General features: G+C 32.7%; 4 protein-coding genes across 8 annotated transcripts in view; 2 read left to right on the top strand and 2 right to left on the bottom strand.

Moving 5' to 3' along the window:
• LOC134268771 (uncharacterized) overlaps positions 1-21,206 on the bottom strand; it is a 209,676-nt gene that overhangs the window by 82,703 nt on the left and 105,767 nt on the right. The window lies entirely within an intron of this gene.
• On the top strand, positions 41-4,296 carry LOC134268753 (phosphopantothenoylcysteine decarboxylase-like). The gene is made up of 5 exons (XM_062750991.1): positions 41-163; positions 1,244-1,339; positions 1,938-2,066; positions 3,505-3,673; positions 4,040-4,296. The coding sequence occupies exons 1-5, from the start codon at positions 41-43 to the stop codon at positions 4,105-4,107; spliced, it is 585 nt and encodes a 194-aa protein (XP_062606975.1). The 3' UTR covers positions 4,108-4,296.
• LOC134268765 (leucine-rich repeat-containing protein 34-like) lies at positions 5,835-14,645 on the bottom strand. Of its 5 annotated transcripts, XM_062751005.1 has the most exons (12): positions 14,568-14,645; positions 14,272-14,397; positions 13,031-13,063; positions 11,962-12,151; positions 11,676-11,759; positions 11,289-11,417; positions 11,030-11,161; positions 10,740-10,858; positions 10,440-10,563; positions 10,358-10,389; positions 6,600-6,726; positions 5,835-6,353 (listed from the first exon to the last, which is right to left on the bottom strand). In XM_062751005.1, the coding sequence occupies exons 2-12, from the start codon at positions 14,385-14,387 to the stop codon at positions 6,129-6,131; spliced, it is 1,311 nt and encodes a 436-aa protein (XP_062606989.1). In that variant the 5' UTR covers positions 14,388-14,397; positions 14,568-14,645; the 3' UTR covers positions 5,835-6,128. The 5 variants fall into 5 exon arrangements, with proteins under 5 accessions (XP_062606989.1, XP_062606990.1, XP_062606988.1 ...); XM_062751006.1 differs by lacking the exons at positions 10,358-10,389; positions 13,031-13,063 and adding an exon at positions 13,827-13,841 and having other exon boundaries at positions 10,408-10,563; XM_062751004.1 differs by lacking the exon at positions 10,358-10,389 and having other exon boundaries at positions 10,408-10,563.
• Positions 14,881-21,206, top strand: part of LOC134268764 (kinesin-like protein unc-104) — a 30,305-nt gene continuing 23,979 nt past the window's right edge. The window contains exon 1 of the mRNA XM_062751003.1: positions 14,881-15,034. The gene's annotated coding sequence lies outside the window, so the exon portion shown is untranslated. The remainder of the gene's footprint in view (positions 15,035-21,206) is intronic.

Here is a 21,206-nt window from a genome sequence, read left to right as displayed (position 1 = left end):
CGGAAGTAAACTCGTTTTACTTTCACTTTCGGTTTGCCTGATGAGCGGCGGAACGGAACAACAACAAGATCAAAAGAAGCGGGTTATTGTGGGATGCACAGGGAGTGTTGCATCTATAAAAATACCTTTTCTAATTCAGGAACTAAACAATCTTAATGACAGGGTAAAATAATTGCTGTTCATGTTGATTATAACTTTTAATTTCTTTGGTTGTACATATTCATGGTTTTGACATAGCCTGATAGACAGGACTAAATAGTACAGTGTATACACATGTACCAGCAGTGCACCAACAACTAGAAAGCACAAGTTTCATGAACAAATGTTTAATTGATTGATATCAATCTATACCTAAGGGTAAAGGCATGTAAGACAAGGAGGGGGGTGTCAGTTAGGAATTAGGTATAAGTATTTTTCAGATACTTAGTATCTCAGTTGATTTAGCATCTGTCTAGACTTGAAAAGTCAAAATAAGATTTCAGTGACCGAATATTTTTTTCTTCCTCTTTTCATATTCTTGGGGTGCTCGAAATTTTGAAATAAAAGAAATTTTGTAAAGTTTTAGAATGTACAATTATCAAAAAAAAAATTGTTGTAACTAGAATACAGTTCAGTTGGTTACTTACTTTTCCAGCACAAATAAATCTAACATTAAGATATTATACAGTTATTGACTGGTATGAGTGCAACATATGATTTGTTGGACCTGAAGGTGAAAATGTTGCCCGAGGCCGCCGGCCAAGGGCAACATTTTCATCTTCAGGTCCAACAAATCATATGTTGCCTGAATTCCAGTCTATAACTGTTTTGTTATACCCTTCACTGCTCACTTAAGATTGATCAATTTTATCAATACAAGCTATACTATCAATTATTTTATATGGAAAATTATGGTTTCTTCAGTAAACATCAAGCTGAGAAAGAACAAAATCAATTATAAATCTATTATATCACAAAAATTATTCACAAAACATACTCTTCCCTTCTACCTTACCTTGCTGTTAGCAGCAACTCTTAATAGCTCTTAACTTCGGCTATTTTCGCGTCACCGATATTGAACGATGATTATTAATTGTGACGTAACAGACGAATGACGTTGCGGTCTAACAATTCTTATGTAAGACCGGTCAATAGTGATATTGTTAGACCGATGTAATAAACATTTGTTTTGTAGGACTTTTTATTAGTAATAAATATATAGAAGGATATTTATAAGGGTATAACAACATTTGGTATTTGATAGGTTGAGGTCAAGGTAGTAGCTACTGATCATGCCCTTCATTTTTTCAACAAAGACTCTCTTCCTGTTCCAGTGTTAACAGACAGTCATGAATGGGAGGTAAGCATTAGATTTATAAAAACTCCAAGATATGCAACAAATACAAACTCTGTCTCATGCAAACTTGTTTTTTTAATACCGCCACTTGAAAAGTGCATGAGTGATGAGGGTGTCCCGGGGGCCTCCTTCCCTACATCCATAACTCTTGGGATACCCATCTGTTATCTGCAACTCCTTTACCTCTTAATAAAATCAAATGAGACTATACAGAACCATTTTCTATATTGCCATTATGCACCATATATTCTTTGCTTTAATTGTACAGATATTTGTCATTCTTTCTTTTGTGTTCTGTACCAAATATTAAAAAAGATTCCACACTTTTGGTCAATTTGACAAGAAAATCTCAGGATATGGTTGTTAGTAATGGCACATTTTATGACATCATATAATTTGCATTGACAAGTGAGAAAGTCACATCTGTTTAAATATGAAGTCATCAAGGATCCAAGTGATATTTGCATATGCTGAACAGATTGGATATTTCCGAAAGCCAGTTCCTGGATGAACCTGGCTCTGTTCATTGTGTAAAAGTTCATTCCTCCTCTCCTACTTTTATTGTAAGCATTATAGAATGACTACGAATTGTCTTTTTCAGATGTGGAAAAGTGTGCAGGATCCAGTTCTTCATATTGAGTTAAGGAGGTGGGCAGACATATTAGTGATTGCCCCAGTGGACTGTAATACACTGGCCAAGATAGCTAATGGACTGTGTGACAACTTACTGGTAAGAGAGAAAAGGACAAAAAGGAATAAAATTATTAAATTCTCAAAAAAAAAAATTAATTCAGTTTTCAACTTTTCATATCAATCTGTTTTCAATATCATGGGAAAAAACAGGCATGAATTAAAATCAGATCACCTTAAAAAAGTTTAGAGATGAGTCTTCAAGTTTTAGGAGCAAGTATTTTCCCAAATAACTATAAGACCTACATGGACCAAACTTGTAAGAATGCAGCATCTATGGATGCACAGTCCCAGATATGCTTAGTATCCTGCATGTGACCAGTATTTAAGTTTTTAGCAGGTTTATCCCAGTGTTTGAAACTCACCGTAAAATTAGCTAGACATGCAGGGCTGACTGCCAGCAAAATTTGACAGCCCTACCAAAGATCCTCTAGCCAGAGAAAATAATTGTCTTTTACAAATTTCTTTTTAGCGATAATTTGAATGGGGCTAGATCACCATACCTTCAATTCCCAATCTATAGGCATACGAACTCAACCCCTTTACCTATTACACTTTGCTTCTGATATACTATAAGATAATCTGAGAAAGATTTTCAAATATATGAATTTTGATTAAAGTGAAATTTTCACACGTCCAGCTGGGCCTTTTGATCGATATGTGTAAAGCCCATGGCAAAATTTGTGCATCTCGGGCGGTCAGGCGCACGCTTATTTCAAACATTGTTTATCCCAATATCAAGTAACAATAAGCTAGATAGGTTATCCTGACCAAAACTGGATCTAGGGATGCACTCTACCAGATTTGTTTCAGATGCTGTGTCTGATCATTATTTTCTGGACAAATGATCAAAATAGAATTTTTATTTGAGTACCAGAACCTCCTTTCGTAAATATACTAGCCTAATCCCGTCCAACATTGCATGAATGATACATGAATGGATGCACACTACTAGAATTACTTTAGATGTTACCTCAGATGTACATTTTCTTCATAATTAACAAGTTTTTTTTATGCCCCCCTCCCCCTTCAAAGAAGGAAGGGCATATTGCTTTGCTGCTGTCTGTCTGTCTGTCAGTCCACCTACAGTTTCCATTCATTTTCTTTGCAGAGTTTGCACTTACTAAAATGAAATTTGGTGTACAGATTCATCATTTTAATCCCTAGGTCATGAACTGTTTTGGGTACAATCAAACAATTTTTGACAGGGTTATGCCCCTTGGACTTAGAAAATTTCCAATTATTGCACGTACTGAAATGAAATTTGGTCCATTCCAAATTAATTATAAGAACTGTAACTATTGATAATATCTATAAGTCCTACCAAGAACTAATTTACATAGATAAAGCATCTAGAGAAACACAATACCAGAACATTTAAATGGTATGAGGCTTTGCCTTACTTAAAAATAACATATCTGAGATAATTTTGTGAATTTCCATTGCCCATGCCTTTAGTAGATCAATCTCTGTTACAGACATGTATAGTGAGAGCCTGGGATCTAAATAAGCCATTGTACTTTGCCCCAGCCATGAATACCTACATGTGGGAACACCCAATCACAGCACAACAGATAGGCACACTAAAGAACTATGGCTATAAAGAAATTCCCTGTATTGAGAAAAAGCTAGCATGTGGAGACACTGGTAAGTGAAAGATACTTTTATTTATTTAATTAATGAGGCATCTTAACGTTGTCTGTTAAATGAAAAAGTTTTTCAACTTTTTTTTTGGGGGGGGGGGTTGTTACATTAAAAATTAGGAGGAATAGATATGCAATTATGGATTTGGTGAGTATTTATTACAATCATTTTATGTGAATACTTGTTTTCCTCTCTATTTATAAAGGTAGAAAAAAGATTTACACCTCCACTCCCACTCCCATCCCACCCTGGAAAAAAATGTAAAAAAAAAAAAAAAAAAAAATGGTTGCAAAGATGACAGAATTTAATCTTTAATGAATTGCTTGAGGCAAAGTACCAGTAAAGTTAAAGATACTCTTTATATTTCAGGATTTGGAGCCATGGCAGAGGTCTCTACAATTGTAGGATGTATAAAAGATGCTTTGGACTTAACATGAAAATTTCCTAATTCATAGTTTTACTAAATTAAATGAATTGTAAGGATTTGGACAGCATTTAAAGTTTCTTTTCTTGAGAATAAGCTTGTTTATAGAAGAAAGTTGACAGTTTTCTTTTTATTTTGTTGGGAAAAAGAATTGAAATGCCAGATGCATTAAAGAAGAAATAAATTGGAATCATCTGATTAGTCATTGTGTTGTGTGCTGCTCCATGATTTTATCGTTTGTCTGTCTTCTGATCTCCACAATATGGCAATAAACACTGAAGCATGTATTCCATTGTGTCTAATAATGCCATTCTACAGTTAATTAAGTCATTTCCACACTCTTCCATATTGATAGTGCACCAAAATTAGAATTAAAATTCACTGTAATGATAAGAGTTATGCCCCTTTTCTTAAATAATGCTTTCCACATTTCAAATGCACATATTTTTGCGAGTTCTAGCTAGTTTTTTTCTCTTAAAATTTCTGTTGTAATTAGTCTGATATTAAACTAAGAACTGACTAGATCAAAGATTTAAGGTTAAATTTCAAAAGAATCATAAAGACTAAATGTTATCATTGCTTAGGTGTGAAGCTTTTTATTGGACAGCTGAGATTTTCTATGATATATACATGTAGTTATTAATATGTATCAAATGTGTGAAATTGAATATCAAAATATATTTACATTTCCAGTCTTTGTCCGAGATAAAATTACAAAAATAGTAAAAAAAAATTTTTTCTACATAAAAATCTCATTGGCGCGATTAAAAAAATCAAAGTACTCAGAAGTACAGAGAGAAGGGCTCATTTACAGAGTAGAATGGATTTCCTATATGAATCACGTTTATATTCTGATGAAAAAAATTATTTTAAAACTATCAATATAAATGATAAGACACTGACAGTGAGTTTTTCAATCCTAATACCACGGTCCGACTTTGTCAGAATCAGAATTAATCTGGTACCGCAGCTGAATGTAAACAAACAGGCCAGTCTGGTTCCCTCTCCTGCTTTACCTCGTATGTGTAGAGAACTACGGTAACACTGATTATCAAAAATCCTTACGCTAATGAACTATGTTCTTTGACTTATGAAGTTTTCAAAGTCATTACTACTAATATTTATTTTATATAGATAAAACTTCGTTTTATTTTTGTTGCTTTATTTAGCGTTTGTATTATCTCAATAGCGGTTGAGAGTAAGAACTATATTTTTGCACGTAACTTTAAAATGGCGACTATGGGGTCAACATCCTGCATTGAACAGGATCACATAAGCCGGCAATTGCTCTCTGAGCAATAAGCCCGGCTAAAAACATGTGCAGGACGGAACAAACAGCTAGACAGAAGCAGGACTTGGAGCATGGATTGGCAGAATCAAAGCATGTAAATATAAGGAATAACTGTCAGATTTTTCAATTTCATGACGATGATCAATCGATTGGCTTGCGTGATAATTTTATGCATAAACGCCTTCGGCGTTTATACAAATTATCACGCAAACACCTTCGGCGTTTATGCAAATTATCATGCAACCCAATCGATTGATCACATCATGAAATCGAAAAATAAGACAGTTATTCCTTGACTCAATGTGCATGTCAAGGGGATTGTAATTTATTACAAAGGGCATTGTAACAGACTTAACGGGGCCAGTTAGAGCCTGACAAAAAATTGCCACATGTACTTTAATAAATCAGATATATATGTACTTTTATTAAAATATAAATATTAAAGGATATGTATTTCATATTTTATTTACAATATCTCGTTAACATTCTTTAACAGTTATTTACAATATTTACAAATATTTATCACATGTACATGAATTTTAAAACTTTCAACATTAATTGTGCCACCTGTTTACAGGTTAGTTTTTCAGATCCAGACATACTGTTGTGTATGCACACACACAAACAATTTTTACAAATGTACAAATAAAATTTGTTGATTAAACTGAATGTTTCATTGATAAAATGAGTATGTTACAGAAAATGAAAAGTTATAATGAAATGTCTAAGCTTGACAATGAAGTCTAATATGTGGTAAAATTTTTGATTGCAACAACATCTGACCCTCTTGGGTTCTGTCCCCTTGGCTGCCAGCTAGGCACATCATCTCCGTAACTTGGAACATAGTAATAATGTCTGCGGATTGTATTGTTTAATTCACAAAGCTTTGTTACTCCGTCCACTATGTAGGCACGAATATCTGTATCCTCGGACTTTATTCTGCCACTCTCCAGTAAATTAGCAAAAGCCTGGGAATAAATATGATTTGTATGAAATGAAGTCTAATTCCTATTTATCAAAAGATGCCTTCTTATGAATTGTTTTCGACTTAAAATGATTTTTTTTAAAAATACACTGTACAAAATTTTATGTATTTGTCTAGATTCAGCACTAACACACTTGAAAATTTTTAAAAGCAAACTCTTATACACAGTTTATTTAAATAACATAATTTACATATATTTTAGGCATGTTTTCTTTAAATCTTTACTCACAATAGTTGCTGGTTCCTCCAGTTTGTTTCCCCAGATAAAGATTTGTTCAAGAGATGTGTTCACTTTCAGGGCATCAGCCAAAGCACACAGACCTTTGTTTCCGATATTGTTATATGATACCACCAGTCTAAGAAAGTTAAACAAGAGTCCCATGGACCACATCGCTCACCTGAGTACCAAGGGTAGGACTAGTATAAAATGTCTTTTTATTGTAAAGTTCAAATCCAAAAGTAGTCCCATGACCAATCATGGATTTGCTATTTTTAGAAAATGATTGAGAAGAAGATTTTTAAAAAATTTTCCTATATATTTCTATGTAAAACTTTGGTCGGCCATTTTGGCCCCGTCCTACCCCCAGGGATCATGATTTAAAAAAACTTGAATCTACACTACCTGAACATGCTTCCATATAAATATGATGAATAATGGCTTTGTCATTCTTGACAAAAAGATTTTTAAAGAATTTTCCTATATATTTCTATGTAAAACTTTGGTCGGCCATTTTGGCCCCGCCCTACCCCCGGGGTCATGATTTGAACAAACTTGAATCTACACTACCTGAGCATGCTTCCATATAAATATGATTAATTATGGCTTTGTCATTCTTGAGAAGAAGATTTTTAAAGAATTTTCCTATATATTTCTATGTAAAACTTTGGTCGGCCATTTTGGCCCCGCCCTACCCCCAGGGGTCATGATTTGAACAAACTTGAATCTACACTACCTGAGCATGCTTCCATATAAATATGATGAATTATGGCTTTGTCATTCTTGAGAAAAAGATTTTTAAAGAATTTTCCTATATATTTCTATGTAAAACTTTGGTCGGCCATTTTGGCCCCGCCCTACCCCCGGGGGTCATGATTTGAACAAACTTGAATCTACACTACCTGAGCATGCTTCCATATAAATATGATGAATTATGGCTTTGTCATTCTGGAGAAAAAGATTTTTAAAGAATTTTCCTATATATTTCTATGTAAAACTTTGGTCGGCCATTTTGGCCCTGCCCTACCCCCGGGGGTCATGATTTGAACAAACTTGAATCTACACTACCTGAGCATGCTTCCATATAAATATGATGAATTATGGCTTGGTCATTCTTGAGAAGAAGATTTTTAAAGAATTTTCCTATATATTTCTATGTAAAACTTTGGTCGGCCATTTTGGCCCCACCCTACCCCCGGGGGTCATGATTTGAACAAACTTGAATCTACACTACCTGAGCATGCTTCCATATAAATATGATGAATTATGGCTTTGTCATTCTTGAGAAAAAGATTTTTAAAGAATTTTCCTATATATTTCTATGTAAAACTTTGGTCGGCCATTTTGGCCCCGCCCTACCCCCGGGGGTCATGATTTGAACAAACTTGAATCTACACTACCTGAGCATGCTTCCATATAAATATGATGAATTATGGCTTTGTCATTCTGGAGAAGAAGATTTTTAAAGAATTTTCCTATATATTTCTATGTAAAACTTTGGTCGGCCATTTTGGCCCTGCCCTACCCCCGGGGGTCATGATTTGAACAAACTTGAATCTACACTACCTGAGCATGCTTCCATATAAATATGATGAATTATGGCTTGGTCATTCTTGAGAAGAAGATTTTTAAAGAATTTTCCTATATATTTCTATGTAAAACTTTGGTCGGCCATTTTGGCCCCGCCCTACCCCCGGGGGTCATGATTTGAACAAACTTGAATCTATACTACCTGAGCATGTTTCCATATAAATATGATGAATTATGGCTTTGTCATTCTTGAGAAGAAGATTTTTAAAGAATTTTCCTATATCTTTCTATGTAAAACTTTGGTCGGCCATTTTGGCCCCGCCCTACCCCCGGGGGTCATGATTTGAACAAACTTGAATCTATACTACCTGAGCATGTTTCCATATAAATATGATGAATTATGGCTTTGTCACACAGAAGAAGATTTTTAAAGAATTTTCCTATATCTTTCTATGTAAAACTTTGGTCGGCCATTTTGGCCCCGCCCTACCCCCGGGGGTCATGATTTGAACAAACTTGAATCTATACTACCTGAGCATGTTTCCATATAAATATGATGAATTATGGCTTTGTCATTCTTGAGAAGAAGATTTTTAAAGAATTTTCCTATATCTTTCTATGTAAAACTTTGGTCGGCCATTTTGGCCCCGCCCTACCCCCGGGGGTCATGATTTGAACAAACTTGAATCTACACTACCTGAGCATGCTTCCATATAAATATGATGAATTATGGCTTTGTCATTCTTGAGAAGAAGATTTTTAAAGAATTTTCCTATATATTTCTATGTAAAACTTTGGTCGGCCATTTTGGCCCCGCCCTACCCCCGGGGGTCATGATTTGAACAAACTTGAATCTACACTACCTGAGCATGCTTCCATATAAATATGATGAATTATGGCCTTGTAATTCTTGAGAAGAAGATTTTTAAAGAATTTTCCTATATATTTCTATGTAAAACTTTGGTCGGCCATTTTGGCCCCGCCCTACCCCCGGGGGTCATGATTTGAACAAACTTGAATCTACACTACCTGAGCATGCTTCCATATAAATATGATGAATTATGGCTTTGTCATTCTTGAGAAGAAGATTTTTAAAGAATTTTCCTATATATTTCTATGTAAAACTTTGGTCGGCCATTTTGGCCCTGCCCTACCCCCGGGGGTCATGATTTGAACAAACTTGAATCTACACTACCTAGGATGTTTCCCCATAAGTTTCATCTTTCCTGGCACAGTGGTTCTTGAGAAGAAGATTTTTAAAATATACCACTAAATTTTCATTAATTCCCAATTATCTCCCCTTGAATAAGGGCGTGGTCCTTCATTTGAACAAACTTGAATCCCCTTCACCCAAGGATACTTTGTGGCAAGTTTGGTTGAAATTGGCCCAGTGGTTCTTGAGAAGAAGTCGAAAATGTGAAAAGTTTACAGACAGACGGACAGACAGACAGACGGACAGACAGACAGACGGACAGACAGACAGACAGACGGACGCCGGACAAAATGTGATCAGAAAAGCTCACTTGAGCCTTCGGCTCAGGTGAGCTAAAAATCAGATATTAAATAAACCAAATGACTGTCAAAAGAGCTTTCATTTTGATTTTTGTGGAGATAAATTGTATGAAATCAAGGATCCAAGAAAGTTAGAAAGTGCATACAAGTTGTACCAGTGAATACTTGCATTGAAACAAATTCCCAAATCTAGCTAACATTAGCAGAATAATATGAGTGCAATATATAATTTTTTTTTTTAAAAAAAAAAACATCACGTGTAAAAATGCTAGCAGTTTTATTTTTTCCTGAAAACATCTCTAAATTCCCACTTGGTCTTGCATGACTTACGTTTTAAGATTTGTGTTGTACGTAGAGAGAGCCTCTGCGATATGACTTAAGTTTTAAGATTGTGTTGTATGTAGAGAGAGGCTCTGCGATATGACTTACGTTTTAAGATTTATGTTGTACGTAGAGAGAGCCTCTGCGATATGACTTACGTTTTAAGATTGTGTTGTACGTAGAGAGAGCCTCTGCGATATGACTTACATTTTAAGATTTGTGTTGTACGTAGAGAGAGTCTTTGCGATATGACTTACATTTTAAGATTTGTGTTGTACATAGAGAGAGCCTCTGTGATATGACTTACGTTTTAAGATTTATGTTGTACGTAGAGAGAGCCTCTGTGATATGACATACGTTTTAAGATTTGTGTTGTACGTAGAGAGAGCCTCTGTGATATGACTTACGTTTTAAGATTTGTGTTGTACGTAGAGAGAGCCTCTGCGATATGACTTACGTTTTAAGATTTGTATTGTATGTAGAGAGAGCCTCTGCGATATGACATGCCCCATCATCCTCCAGTCTGTTGTAACCGAGGTCCAGAATCTCTATCGCCGTGTTCTCCTTCAGGACCTTAGCCAGCTCTAATGCACCATCCCTGGTCACTCTGTTGCTATAAATAGTACTCTAATGCATGAGTTCAAAAAGTTTTTTTTAGGAAAAAGGCCATTTTAATTGTTTTTGTTTTGTTTGGTTAACAATGAGTTTTCAAGAAAAAATACTGTTGCAATGATTGCTTGAGATAAATGGATTAAGCAGATACATGAAATGACAGTGCACTTTAATTACCAGCTTAAGTCCAAGTATTTCAAGCTATTGTTTTGCATTAAATTCTCAGCAAGACGAGTTGCTCCAAAGTCTCTCATATCATACTTCTGTAAGTGAATTTCTTCTAATGTTGTATTCACCTGAGAAAAATAAATATTGCAATAAATCAGTTGAGTCAATCTCAAACATACCAGTATTTAAAAACTTTGAAAGATGAAGTTCCCAGTACATTACTTAATTCACAAAAAAGCAACAAAAAAAAAAAATACATGTAAAATAAGTATACATGAATATATTGATTAGAATCTTACATGTAGCATCTTAGCATAGTGCACAGTTGTCTCCTCTTGATGGGTGAATAAAAGTGGTCTGTTGATATTAAGTGCCTTCAGTGTCTTGTTTTGGTATAGAACTGTTGATAATGCGATGATACTTTCAATGGTCTGCAAAATAATTTAAGATTAAGTTTATTTCTTTTTCAAGAGAATATGAATACAGAGTAAGGGAACTTAATTAGAGTATGGTTTAAAAGTGTGAAATAGATACATTCCATAGAAAGGGGTCTCATACCAAATCACAGTCTGCTACATCCAGGGTCTCTAATGTGTTGTTGACTTGTAAAACCTGAGCAAATGCCATGCCACTTCTATTTCCTATCTTGTTTCCAGTTAATCTCAAAGATTTTAAACTTTGGTTGGTCTGAAAATAGGTACAAGTGTTAAAGATTCTCAAATAAGAAGAAAATTGGAAGAGATTAACTACAATATCCATCCAATTAATCAGTACATGTATATCGGAGTACTTTCAATAAATTTGTTGGGTACTTAAAATGAGTGCATCCTGGCTACACATTTTTAAAAGTACCTGTATACGTATGATAATCAAGCTTTTGTTATAAGTACCCAGTCCTTTTGGGGTATAATATAAGTACTTTCTGACTACATTTTTGATAATTACCTGTAGACTTTTGGCAAGGGCTTCTCCTCCCTCAGGACCAATGTCATTCCCCATCAGATTTATGTCCTTTAGAGTGGCACTCTCCTACAAGGAAACAGGTCATTACATTTCCTTAATAATACTTTTCTGATGGATGTACACAGAATTTAAAAAAAAGTATCTTGATGACAAAAGTTTTCAAAATATATGCATGATAAACTTTTAAGCTTTCAGTGCTTTACCAGAAAAAGAAAATTTCACATAAAGGCTTTGAATGTGCACCTTATTCTTTAGATGAACCACATACCTCAATAAGTTTAGCTATATGTTTGGCTCCTTCATCAGTGATATTGTTGAACCTAAGATCTATGCTGGTGACATATAGGTTGTTCTGTAGAGTTTTGTACAAGGCAATCATGTCATCGTCCACAAGACGTTTGTCTGTCAGTAAGTGATTGTTCCCAGCAAGATAAAGATGCATGTTTTCTTTAAATTCACTGCAGAAACCAATGAAAAGGAAAATCATTTCTGTTTTCAATTAGTCTTATTTTAATGATAACAAAATTTTGATTTATAAATTTCAATGGGAATACAAATCCTGATGAATCCTCATTTATGAGGTATAACATGCTGGTGTGATATTTATTTAAATTCTACTTTTAATAAAACCCTTAATTAATGCATGTAAATTAATAAATTTTTGCATAAATAAATTTAAAAAGATACATATGATCTGAAAAGTTAGTTGATTTGAAAGTTTATTTCTTTAGAAATTAGTAAAAATCTTTCATACCTACCAAATTTTCAACATTATGAATTAAGCCAATTTTATTAATGTGTTATTAAATTGCAAGTCAAAACCACAGACTTTTAGTAATTTTATTAAATTTTCAATAAGAAATCAAATCTATTTGGTTAAATTACATGAATTTATTTTTATTTAAGCTATGTCTAGGTGACATTCAAACTTTTCAACTCACACAGTTCAAGGGATGCTGGGAAAATATTGATTCAATGCAGGGAAAAAACATCCTTAAAGAATCTCATTTCTTGTTAAAAGTGCTCCTGTCAAATAAATCAAGTTTTATCTGAAATCTCATAAGCTTTTATAAACTGAGATTCTTTAAGAATGCTCCAGTTTCTGGAGTATTTCAATCTAACATACATTCAACAAGAGGCCAGGGTAGGGATCATTTTGTATCATTACACAACACTTTGGTACATTTATGACATAGTGTAACAATAAATGATGTTTTCAGATACTTTTCATTTTTTTTTATTTTGGTACAATTATTAATTTAAGAACTGGTAATATACTTCAAAACAGTTACTGACATGGAGTATTAAAAGGAGAGTTTGATTGGAAATTCCTGTACCTGAAACGGCTGTCTCGACCGCTGTCAATTGAGCTATCGACAAAAGAAAGTCTTTACCAAAAACGACAAAACTAAATTGTGAAGGGACATTTAATCAAATACAAAGCTTCAGTAAACAATTTTTAAAGACATTTTCATGTTTTAATTGTGGATGGTTCACATAATAATTATTGACATGCATATATATCAAAGTCAAGTATTATGCCCATTTCATGCTTCTAGATAATGCACAGAGATGTCTACAAGTGTGTGTGCTCAAATTTTTTTTTTCTTTTTTGCTGTAATCATACTGCAGTAATTGTACTGCAAGTTGGCTTCCATGAAAAGAACTGGGGGAAAATGTGTTTGTGAATCTTAAAATTAAATTACTGAGTTTAAAAGAAATATATATTATTATATTGTCATAATTGCTACACTTTAAGAGAATTGTCATAGTCTAACCCACATTAGTTTGTAATTTAGTTAGCTTAAAACCATGCAAGACATTTTTAAAGAATCAATGAACCAAGAAGGAATAAACTAAACATGGAAGGGTAAATGCTAGAACATGCCATCAACAGAAGAAGTATGGATATTAATCAACCATGTCATCTAATAAAACAGATGATCAATATTAAAATTTATCTGTTTCTTTAAAGCATTTAAAAGAAGAGAGATCGATATAAGAGAAAAAAAAACATAATCCATACTTCTTCAAATGATATTTTAATGTAAAGATTCAATAACAACTAGAATGTAAAAAAAAAAAATAACAAGTTTTCCAAGATAGTTACCAACTCAGTGTTTTCATACTTACCCATTCTTTTTCATTCTGTGAGTGTGCAGTAATTCAAAATTGTGACATTATTCAAATCAAAGTGATAATAATTATGAAATAATCAAACAGGATTTTTGCATGTTAAAATTATAAGTCTTTTGGGAGTGAAAGTTTAAAAAATATAGAATGTATGTAAATCTACGGAAAAAAAAATCACCTGTAAAAAATTATAAAGTTAGTAGTTTCAAAAAAGTGATAGAAAAATCATCAAAATTATTTTACTATTTGTTAAACATATGGACATGTTATCAAGTGATGGGTACAGAAAAATATTCTGAGTTTGGTTCAATCCAAGCAAATATTATTCTTAACTTAAGAATAAATTTTACAAATTTAACTCCAAATCAAGATGAAAAAACACGTGCAACAATATACCGTAAAATCTATTTTCAATTTATGTTATCTACTATGATCAAAAACTTACAAGACTGTTTCTTCTTTCTCCTTTTCAAGCATTTTCACGACATATGGATTCGGAGTAACTCCCAGCTCCGTGCACACAGCATCATACCTGTATGCTGTTGAGTGTATGTCAGACATGATGCTTTTTCTGGGCGGAAAAAGAGAAAAGTGTGGTATAGAGAAAATTCTGACTAGAGGAAATTTATTTCAAATGTATTTTCATATTAAGATATTCTTTATTAACTTGAAATTTAATGATAATTAAAGTTGAGACCTATTAAAATGCAGATTTAGAACAGAGTCAATAAATTTGCTTACCAAAAAGAAAAGAATTGAATGTTTCGAGCAAATCTTCAGCGTCAGGTTGCTATGCAATATCTTAAACCTCGTATTTTCTCGCAGGTGGTTTTTAAAGTTTTAGATATATCGTACATATAAAATTCGAGCTTAGTTGCCGATTCTAATTCCTTACAGGAACAGTATAAAGCATATTTTTCTGATTAGATATTTTCAGATTTTATAAAATGTATATTTAGTTTATGTGAAATTATTTCAACAGAAAATTTCAAAGCTGAATTTATTAATACGGATATTTCGCTTTTCCCTTCCTGGTTTGCATTTTAATTTTGACCTTTGACACAACAAGAATCTGAGGAGAAAATTGTGATAAATTATGCTTATTTTGCGTTGAATTACGTCCAGCCAACCTCAGCAGAGAAATAGAAATTGTGAATTTGTAAAAGTGACATAATATTCCCAACTTATACTACAGATTTTTGACACAGGTAAGTAGAAGAACCCGGTGACACCTAAGAAGGTTGTCGTCTGTAATTGAAAGATGACAATATCATCATGTGATGATCCTTTTGTTTACATCTTTCAGAGATGATATTATCATGGTACGCATATTAGCAAAAGTCCTATAATCAAAACATTGCTATTTTTCCAAGTAAAGGTCTTGACACTGGATGCACACCTTCATGTGTTAGATCTACCTCCATGACCCCCCCCCCCCCCCTTTCACGATTAGCAATATGATTTTTACTGGCTGTATATGATAAATATGTATATAATTATATTTTATGATTTAAACTGTCATCAACAACTGCTTTTTTTCTATTTTGATGCTTACTTATATTTCAAGCACATGTTAAAGTGTTTTACAGCTGTTTGATCTCCATGATCACTGTCGAATGGGTGCAATTGTTAAGACACACAGGGTATGTTTATGTCAAATTTCCCTACTGAGAAAAGTAGATAGAATAATATAAAACTGGCGAAAGCTTTTGGCATCATTGATGGTAGCAAAAAGGGAATGAGAATTAATTCATTACTCTTTTTGTATCTCTGCTTTTGCTTTGGGTCATTGTGGAGATTCTATTTCTTGACAAAATATAAACTAGCTTTAGCTATAAATTGAATAAAGTCATCATTTACTCTTTTTGGGAATTAAATGAATGCAATATCAGGCACGTAGCATCAACTTTGAAAGTGGGGGGGCCAGCCACAGAAATTTTTTTTTTTTAACTACCTGAAAAAGTTGACAAGCAAAAAAAAAAAAAAGGAAAATTGCCCAAAGTCGAAAATCCTATTTCGTGGGGGGTGGGGGTGGGGGGTGGTTTGGGGGGTTAGAGGCAAACTTTTTTCACTACCAATTCCTTTCAATATCCATTTTTTATGTTTACAATACTATATTTCTTTCATATTACTTTACTTTAGGTTAAAGTGGAGGGGCCAACCAGCCTTTCAATGAACATTTTCAATAGTGAAAGTATTGTTGGCAAAAAAAAAGACAAAAATTGGGTGGGGTCAGGCCCCCCCTGTTGCTACGTCCCTCAATATGTATTATTATTGTATAGTTAATTTATAAAGTCACTATATAATGTACAACTTCTCAAAATTGAAGCATAAAGCACTGTGTGCAGTGCTATACAGATATTAAATTTGTTAAAATCCGGCTACCGCCACAATAGGGAATTCAAGTTTTACATAGAAATGTATAGAACAAATCTTTAAAAATTTGGCCGGTTGATGTGGAAGCACAGTGTAGATATTAAATTGTTAAAACCGGAGTGCAGGAAAAAATTCAGGAAAATATTTTAATTTTGAAAATTTCGTTGTTTATTTACAAGTTCATTATTATACATTATATGAAATATATATTAAATGATGAAAAATCAATGGGCAGGATATTTTGTGTAGTCTAGAAATTATAAAATAGTCTCTTATGACTTACTGTATATTTCTTTTAAGTTTTTCACGAAGTTTATGAAAGTCGGGTGAAATGTAATTGTAAATCAAAATCTACAGACACCATAATATTAGGAGGCCTACTATATATCAAGCGAATCATGTTTCGCTTGTCAAAGAGCTCATTCAATGTAAAAACAGTAATGCACAATTATTCACGATGTGCTAATTATTAGATTGAACTTTTAATTTTCATGTAAAAAATTACGTCTTCCCCCACAGTGTTATGGCGCCAGTTTGTTGAAATGCGTCCCCCCCCCACCCCGTTGCTTTTCGTCCCTCAATATGTATGATTATATATTCACTATTAATGTAAATCGCGTACATATTTTTTTTGTTATAATGTGGTAAAAGGATCGAGTTAAAACAAAATTTTTTTTTTAAATTGTAATTCAATCATATACTAGTATTTTTTTTTCAACTGGGCTGTGTCACCGCTGCGTTTCACTGAGTTCGTTTCATGGCACTGCTAATGTATTTTAGATTTCACAGATTATAATATAGATGTCACCACGATGGGTGTTAATTGCTTTGAAGTAATTTTTTGTGGCCGGATTTTAGTGAAATAATTATTTCGTTAATTATGAGCAGTTTCAGAATTTTCAGTGTATGGCCGTTCGACAAGTACATACATTGAAAATACCTCATAATACCTAATAATAATTTTATTAGAAAAAATAATTTTCTCCTAAAAAACAACTTTTTTTAATCTGTGCATAAAACATGAATTTGTTAAAATGAATTACATGTGTCAATTTGAATGAATAATGTTTAAACTGAAAATTTTAAAAAATATTTGGTATAAAAAGTCCACTTTCAAGAGTTATCTTTCCTAATTACCCAAGACTCAAAACACTAAGGAACGTTTGACATTACATCTAAATTTCAGAGCAAAGCTTTAAATTGCAGATTATACATTTAAATCAATGAAGCAAATATATAAATTAACACCAACAAAGTAAATAGTGCATAAAGAACTTTTTAATTTCAACAAGGTTGTAAATATCAACCTACATTTTGATTGATAAGTCACTGCATGCATCGCTATGAAATTGACATTATTAAAGATTTGATTGTTTTCTTTTGCATTTAACAATTCTTCTTGGTTTATGACAAATGAATCCGTTACTTTGCTTTCACTGTTTATAACACCGCACGTTTCATCTATTTTTAAAGCGTTTTAATGGTCATATAACCATGAATAATTGGACACAATGGAGGTTTATTTTTTTGTGTAGTACGTCATCAAAAAGTGATGTAATGAGCCTCTTTAAGTTTAATTCATACAACATAAAGGTACTTGTTTCAAGTTTGGAATAAATGAAAAATTATTTTTACATATATTAGAACTCTGAAGTAATCTATGTACATGTGTAAGCTTAACTAAGACTTTTTCCTTGATGAATTTGAAATAGCAATGCCATATAACAGTATCATTTTTATCGGTAATAGATGTACATTGTATTTTAACTAGTACACTATATTTATTACACATACTTTGTCAATACATTAAATCATGAATATTCTTATAAATTAGATGTTAAAAAGCAATAGGTTGAATATCCCATGTTTAATTGTAATTTGACAAATCTATATTTAAATTATTTTGATCTTTTACTTGAAAATGCTTATTTCAAACTAAAAGCTAATCTTTTTGATAAAAATGTTGACTTTTATTTTCCCATTTTGTACTTCTACTTCCATTATTTAGTATCTCTATTGCATGCATATGGTGTTTATGTCTCCTAGATATTTTAATACACATGAACCCAACTTCTGAAATGAGATAGGCTACTGACAAATAAGTCGAAGTTACAAGATACACTAGTACAGTGCATTAATAACTTTTTTTAAAGTCAACAGTTCCCAAATTCTATAGTAGCTAAATGGATAGTAGATAAATGGGAAATGTTTCACAGTTTGCAATTACAACCTTCTGTTATGTTGAATGATGACTGAAGTATTTAATCATGTTAATATAAATTCATGATTTCAACTTTTCATACTCTTATAACCCAAACAAGTTAAAGAGCTTTTTAGCAGGTAAAAACCGGTCACAGGATTTTTTTTTTCTTTCGTGATTTCTGATCTTATATCTGATATTTACACAGTCTCTTTGTTTTCTTGAATTGGATCCGCTGTTTGAACATTTTTACTTCATTATGTTTACTGAATCAAATACCTTAGATAAACCATTTTTGGTTCAGACTAATAAAAATTTTAGAGTTGTATATTTGATTTTAACAAAACCCAGAAAAAATACTCAAATAATATAAGTTGAAGTAAGAACAGATAGAAGGCAAAATGAGATCATTGACCTCCAATATCAAAATTTTAATTTTTTTATTTACCTATCACTGTGTCAGTTTTTCTCCAATTGCCATGCCTTAACTTTTAACAAGATTAAAAATCAAATGACATTTAAAATGTTTGCAGATATGAATATGATTTGATACAGACAATTTTAATGTTTATTGACTGTTCCAACCTTTTCTTGTCTTATTTGGAGTTTTCCTTAGATGAACACATTTTTTTCACACCCTTTTATGGCAAACAAAATTTTCCCTATCTGACGTCTTATATAATATTTGCAACATCTACTGGTAGCCTGAGTCCAAACACCTGCAGTAACACGATCCTATCTGGAGACCCTAATTATAACATGTAGCAAATCAAAGATCAGATAATCAGACCATATTATTACTGATGCTGTTTTCATTTGATCCCACCCACACTAATAAACATAGAGATTTTCCCTTTTTCTCTGCTTGAGAACTGCTCTCCTAACTGTCCTGGTTTTAACATTTGTTCCAGGAAGCATTTGTTTCCAAACAAAATCTGTTATTTAAAAATAATCTTTGTCTGATTCACACAGTTATTGATCTATGAATCATAGTATTTTGTATATTTTTTGGTGTGTATTTGATAACAGTTAAAGACAAAAGGCATATTGATTTAAAGCAAGACATTTCCCTGCAGAAGTCCAATAATGGCATGTTCCAGGCTTAATCGATATGTCCAAGGCTCTCTCTCAACTAAGATGCTGGGATTGCTTGCTTCGGAACAAGAAGATAAATAGAATTTTTATACAAGATCATATTTAGCCAACGGCTTTGTTGTATTAAAAAGTATCAAATTCTAAGGACATTTTTTTTATTCAGTTGCAGTATTCTGAATATATTCTTAGACTAGATATCCACAGTGTTGTATAGAATTATTGGGTCAGAATAGGATGGGGGAGATTGTTGTTTTATGTAATAGCATTTACCCATCCGATATATTTGTTTTGTCAGCATTACTTCCATTACTTGTAAGATGATTTATCTATAGTCTTTGTATCATGAAAGAGATGATTCTGATTTGCTAAGACATTATATCTATACTTGTAAATGCTGCCTTTTGAAAAAAACAGAATATAAAGCTCTAACTTTACAATAGTAATGGCACAAATGTTCATCTCTCTGCAGATATCTTTTCTTGATATTTATCAGCTAAAATGATTTTTATTTACTAGCTCACTTTAGCCTTACACTCAAGTTAGCTTTTTAGAGTGATGTGATTTTTTTTGTGTGAAGTACACTCTATCAAAAAATAAATAACTTTAGTCCTTTGTAGACCAAACTTCCATGCCGGAAATTGAATCTGGTCTACAATTTCTGGAAAACAAGTCCATTCTCATTTAACTATAAGCCTTGAGTGGACCAATTACATGCATAGATGATGCAGCTAAGAAATGGACACTCAAAGACTTGCTTCAGATGGTGTAGCTGACTGACATTTTCCAGATTATTGAATAGTACCGTAAATGTTTGTTGAAGCAAGTCGATCAGTTCCCAAGTGACTGTAACACAAAGTTCTTCTCAGATTAAACTTGCATTTATGCTGTATCTACAAGTGCAAACAAAAATTCATTTGGTGTAAGACTTCTAGAAAAAAATTGTCAAGAGGTCTTTGGTTTCCCCTTTTTGCATTCTACATTACCAGCTGTAAAATAACTATAGAAATAATTTTATACAGTAATGAATAGATTTAGAATGTATTACTAACTATTTTGGATGAAACTGTAGATCACTAAATGACTAAGACAAAAATCTTCATCTGATATTACTTTTATAAATTATGTTGATTGACTTACTAGTAATTATAGTAAGATTTTAAAGTGAAGAAGATTTCTTAATGTACTGCGGTAAGTTATGTAAGTAACTTTATTTTAAATCTAGATGTAAGTTTTTCTGTAAAGCCCTAGAGAAGACAAACCAATGCATAAACAATGACATGTACTTGATAGTACTCTCACGTACAGTGAGTTATTGTGTGCTTCATCACTTTCCATAAATGGTATTCCCTTTGATTTACTAGAATTCCCTTTTATGTGTAATCCCCAGCACACAGAAGGGACACTAACACTCTCTGCTGCCAGATCTATACACTAAATACTGCCACTACAAAGTCCTTCTGTCAGAAAATCATTAAGGCTTCTAACAGCCCAAAGATCAATATTCCATTCCAAACTCAAGAGTGATTCAGAATGCAGTACAGAATTCAAGCTTGGGAGTGAAGCAGTCTTATTATAATATGATAACACATGACGTTATTTTGTATTAGCATTTTATTAAACCGGAATTGTAACATTTTGTTGTAAGTCACAGGAATTTTAGGAAGTTTTTTGTAGAAAATTGACAGAAAAGTGAATGTGTACTGTGTTTG

The sequence above is a fragment of the Saccostrea cucullata genome, unplaced genomic scaffold (genome assembly GCF_032062105.1).
Source record: "Saccostrea cucullata isolate Sc308-1 unplaced genomic scaffold, CSIRO_AGI_Scuc_v1 ctg772, whole genome shotgun sequence".
Taxonomy (NCBI): domain Eukaryota; kingdom Metazoa; phylum Mollusca; class Bivalvia; order Ostreida; family Ostreidae; genus Saccostrea; species Saccostrea cuccullata.
Note: the sequence above shows the minus strand (reverse complement) of the source record. Positions and strands in the feature narration are given on the sequence as shown.

Bases quoted from the DNA above. Each gene is read 5' to 3' on its own strand.
- LOC134268765 (XM_062751004.1), bottom strand. From the start codon at position 14,387: ATGTCTGACATACACTCAACAGCATACAGGTATGATGCTGTGTGCACG. The intron at 11,760-11,961 runs GTATGTGGTTCA...GTTTCCTTGTAG, and splicing joins ATATAGCTAAACTTATTGAG to GAGAGTGCCACTCTAAAGGA. The intron at 10,564-10,739 runs GTAATTAAAGTG...TACTATTTATAG, and splicing joins AAATACTTGGACTTAAGCTG to CAACAGAGTGACCAGGGATG.
- LOC134268753 (XM_062750991.1), top strand. From the start codon at position 41: ATGAGCGGCGGAACGGAACAACAACAAGATCAAAAGAAGCGGGTTATT. The intron at 164-1,243 runs GTAAAATAATTG...GGTATTTGATAG, and splicing joins TAAACAATCTTAATGACAGG to GTTGAGGTCAAGGTAGTAGC. The intron at 3,674-4,039 runs GTAAGTGAAAGA...TTTATATTTCAG, and splicing joins GCTAGCATGTGGAGACACTG to GATTTGGAGCCATGGCAGAG.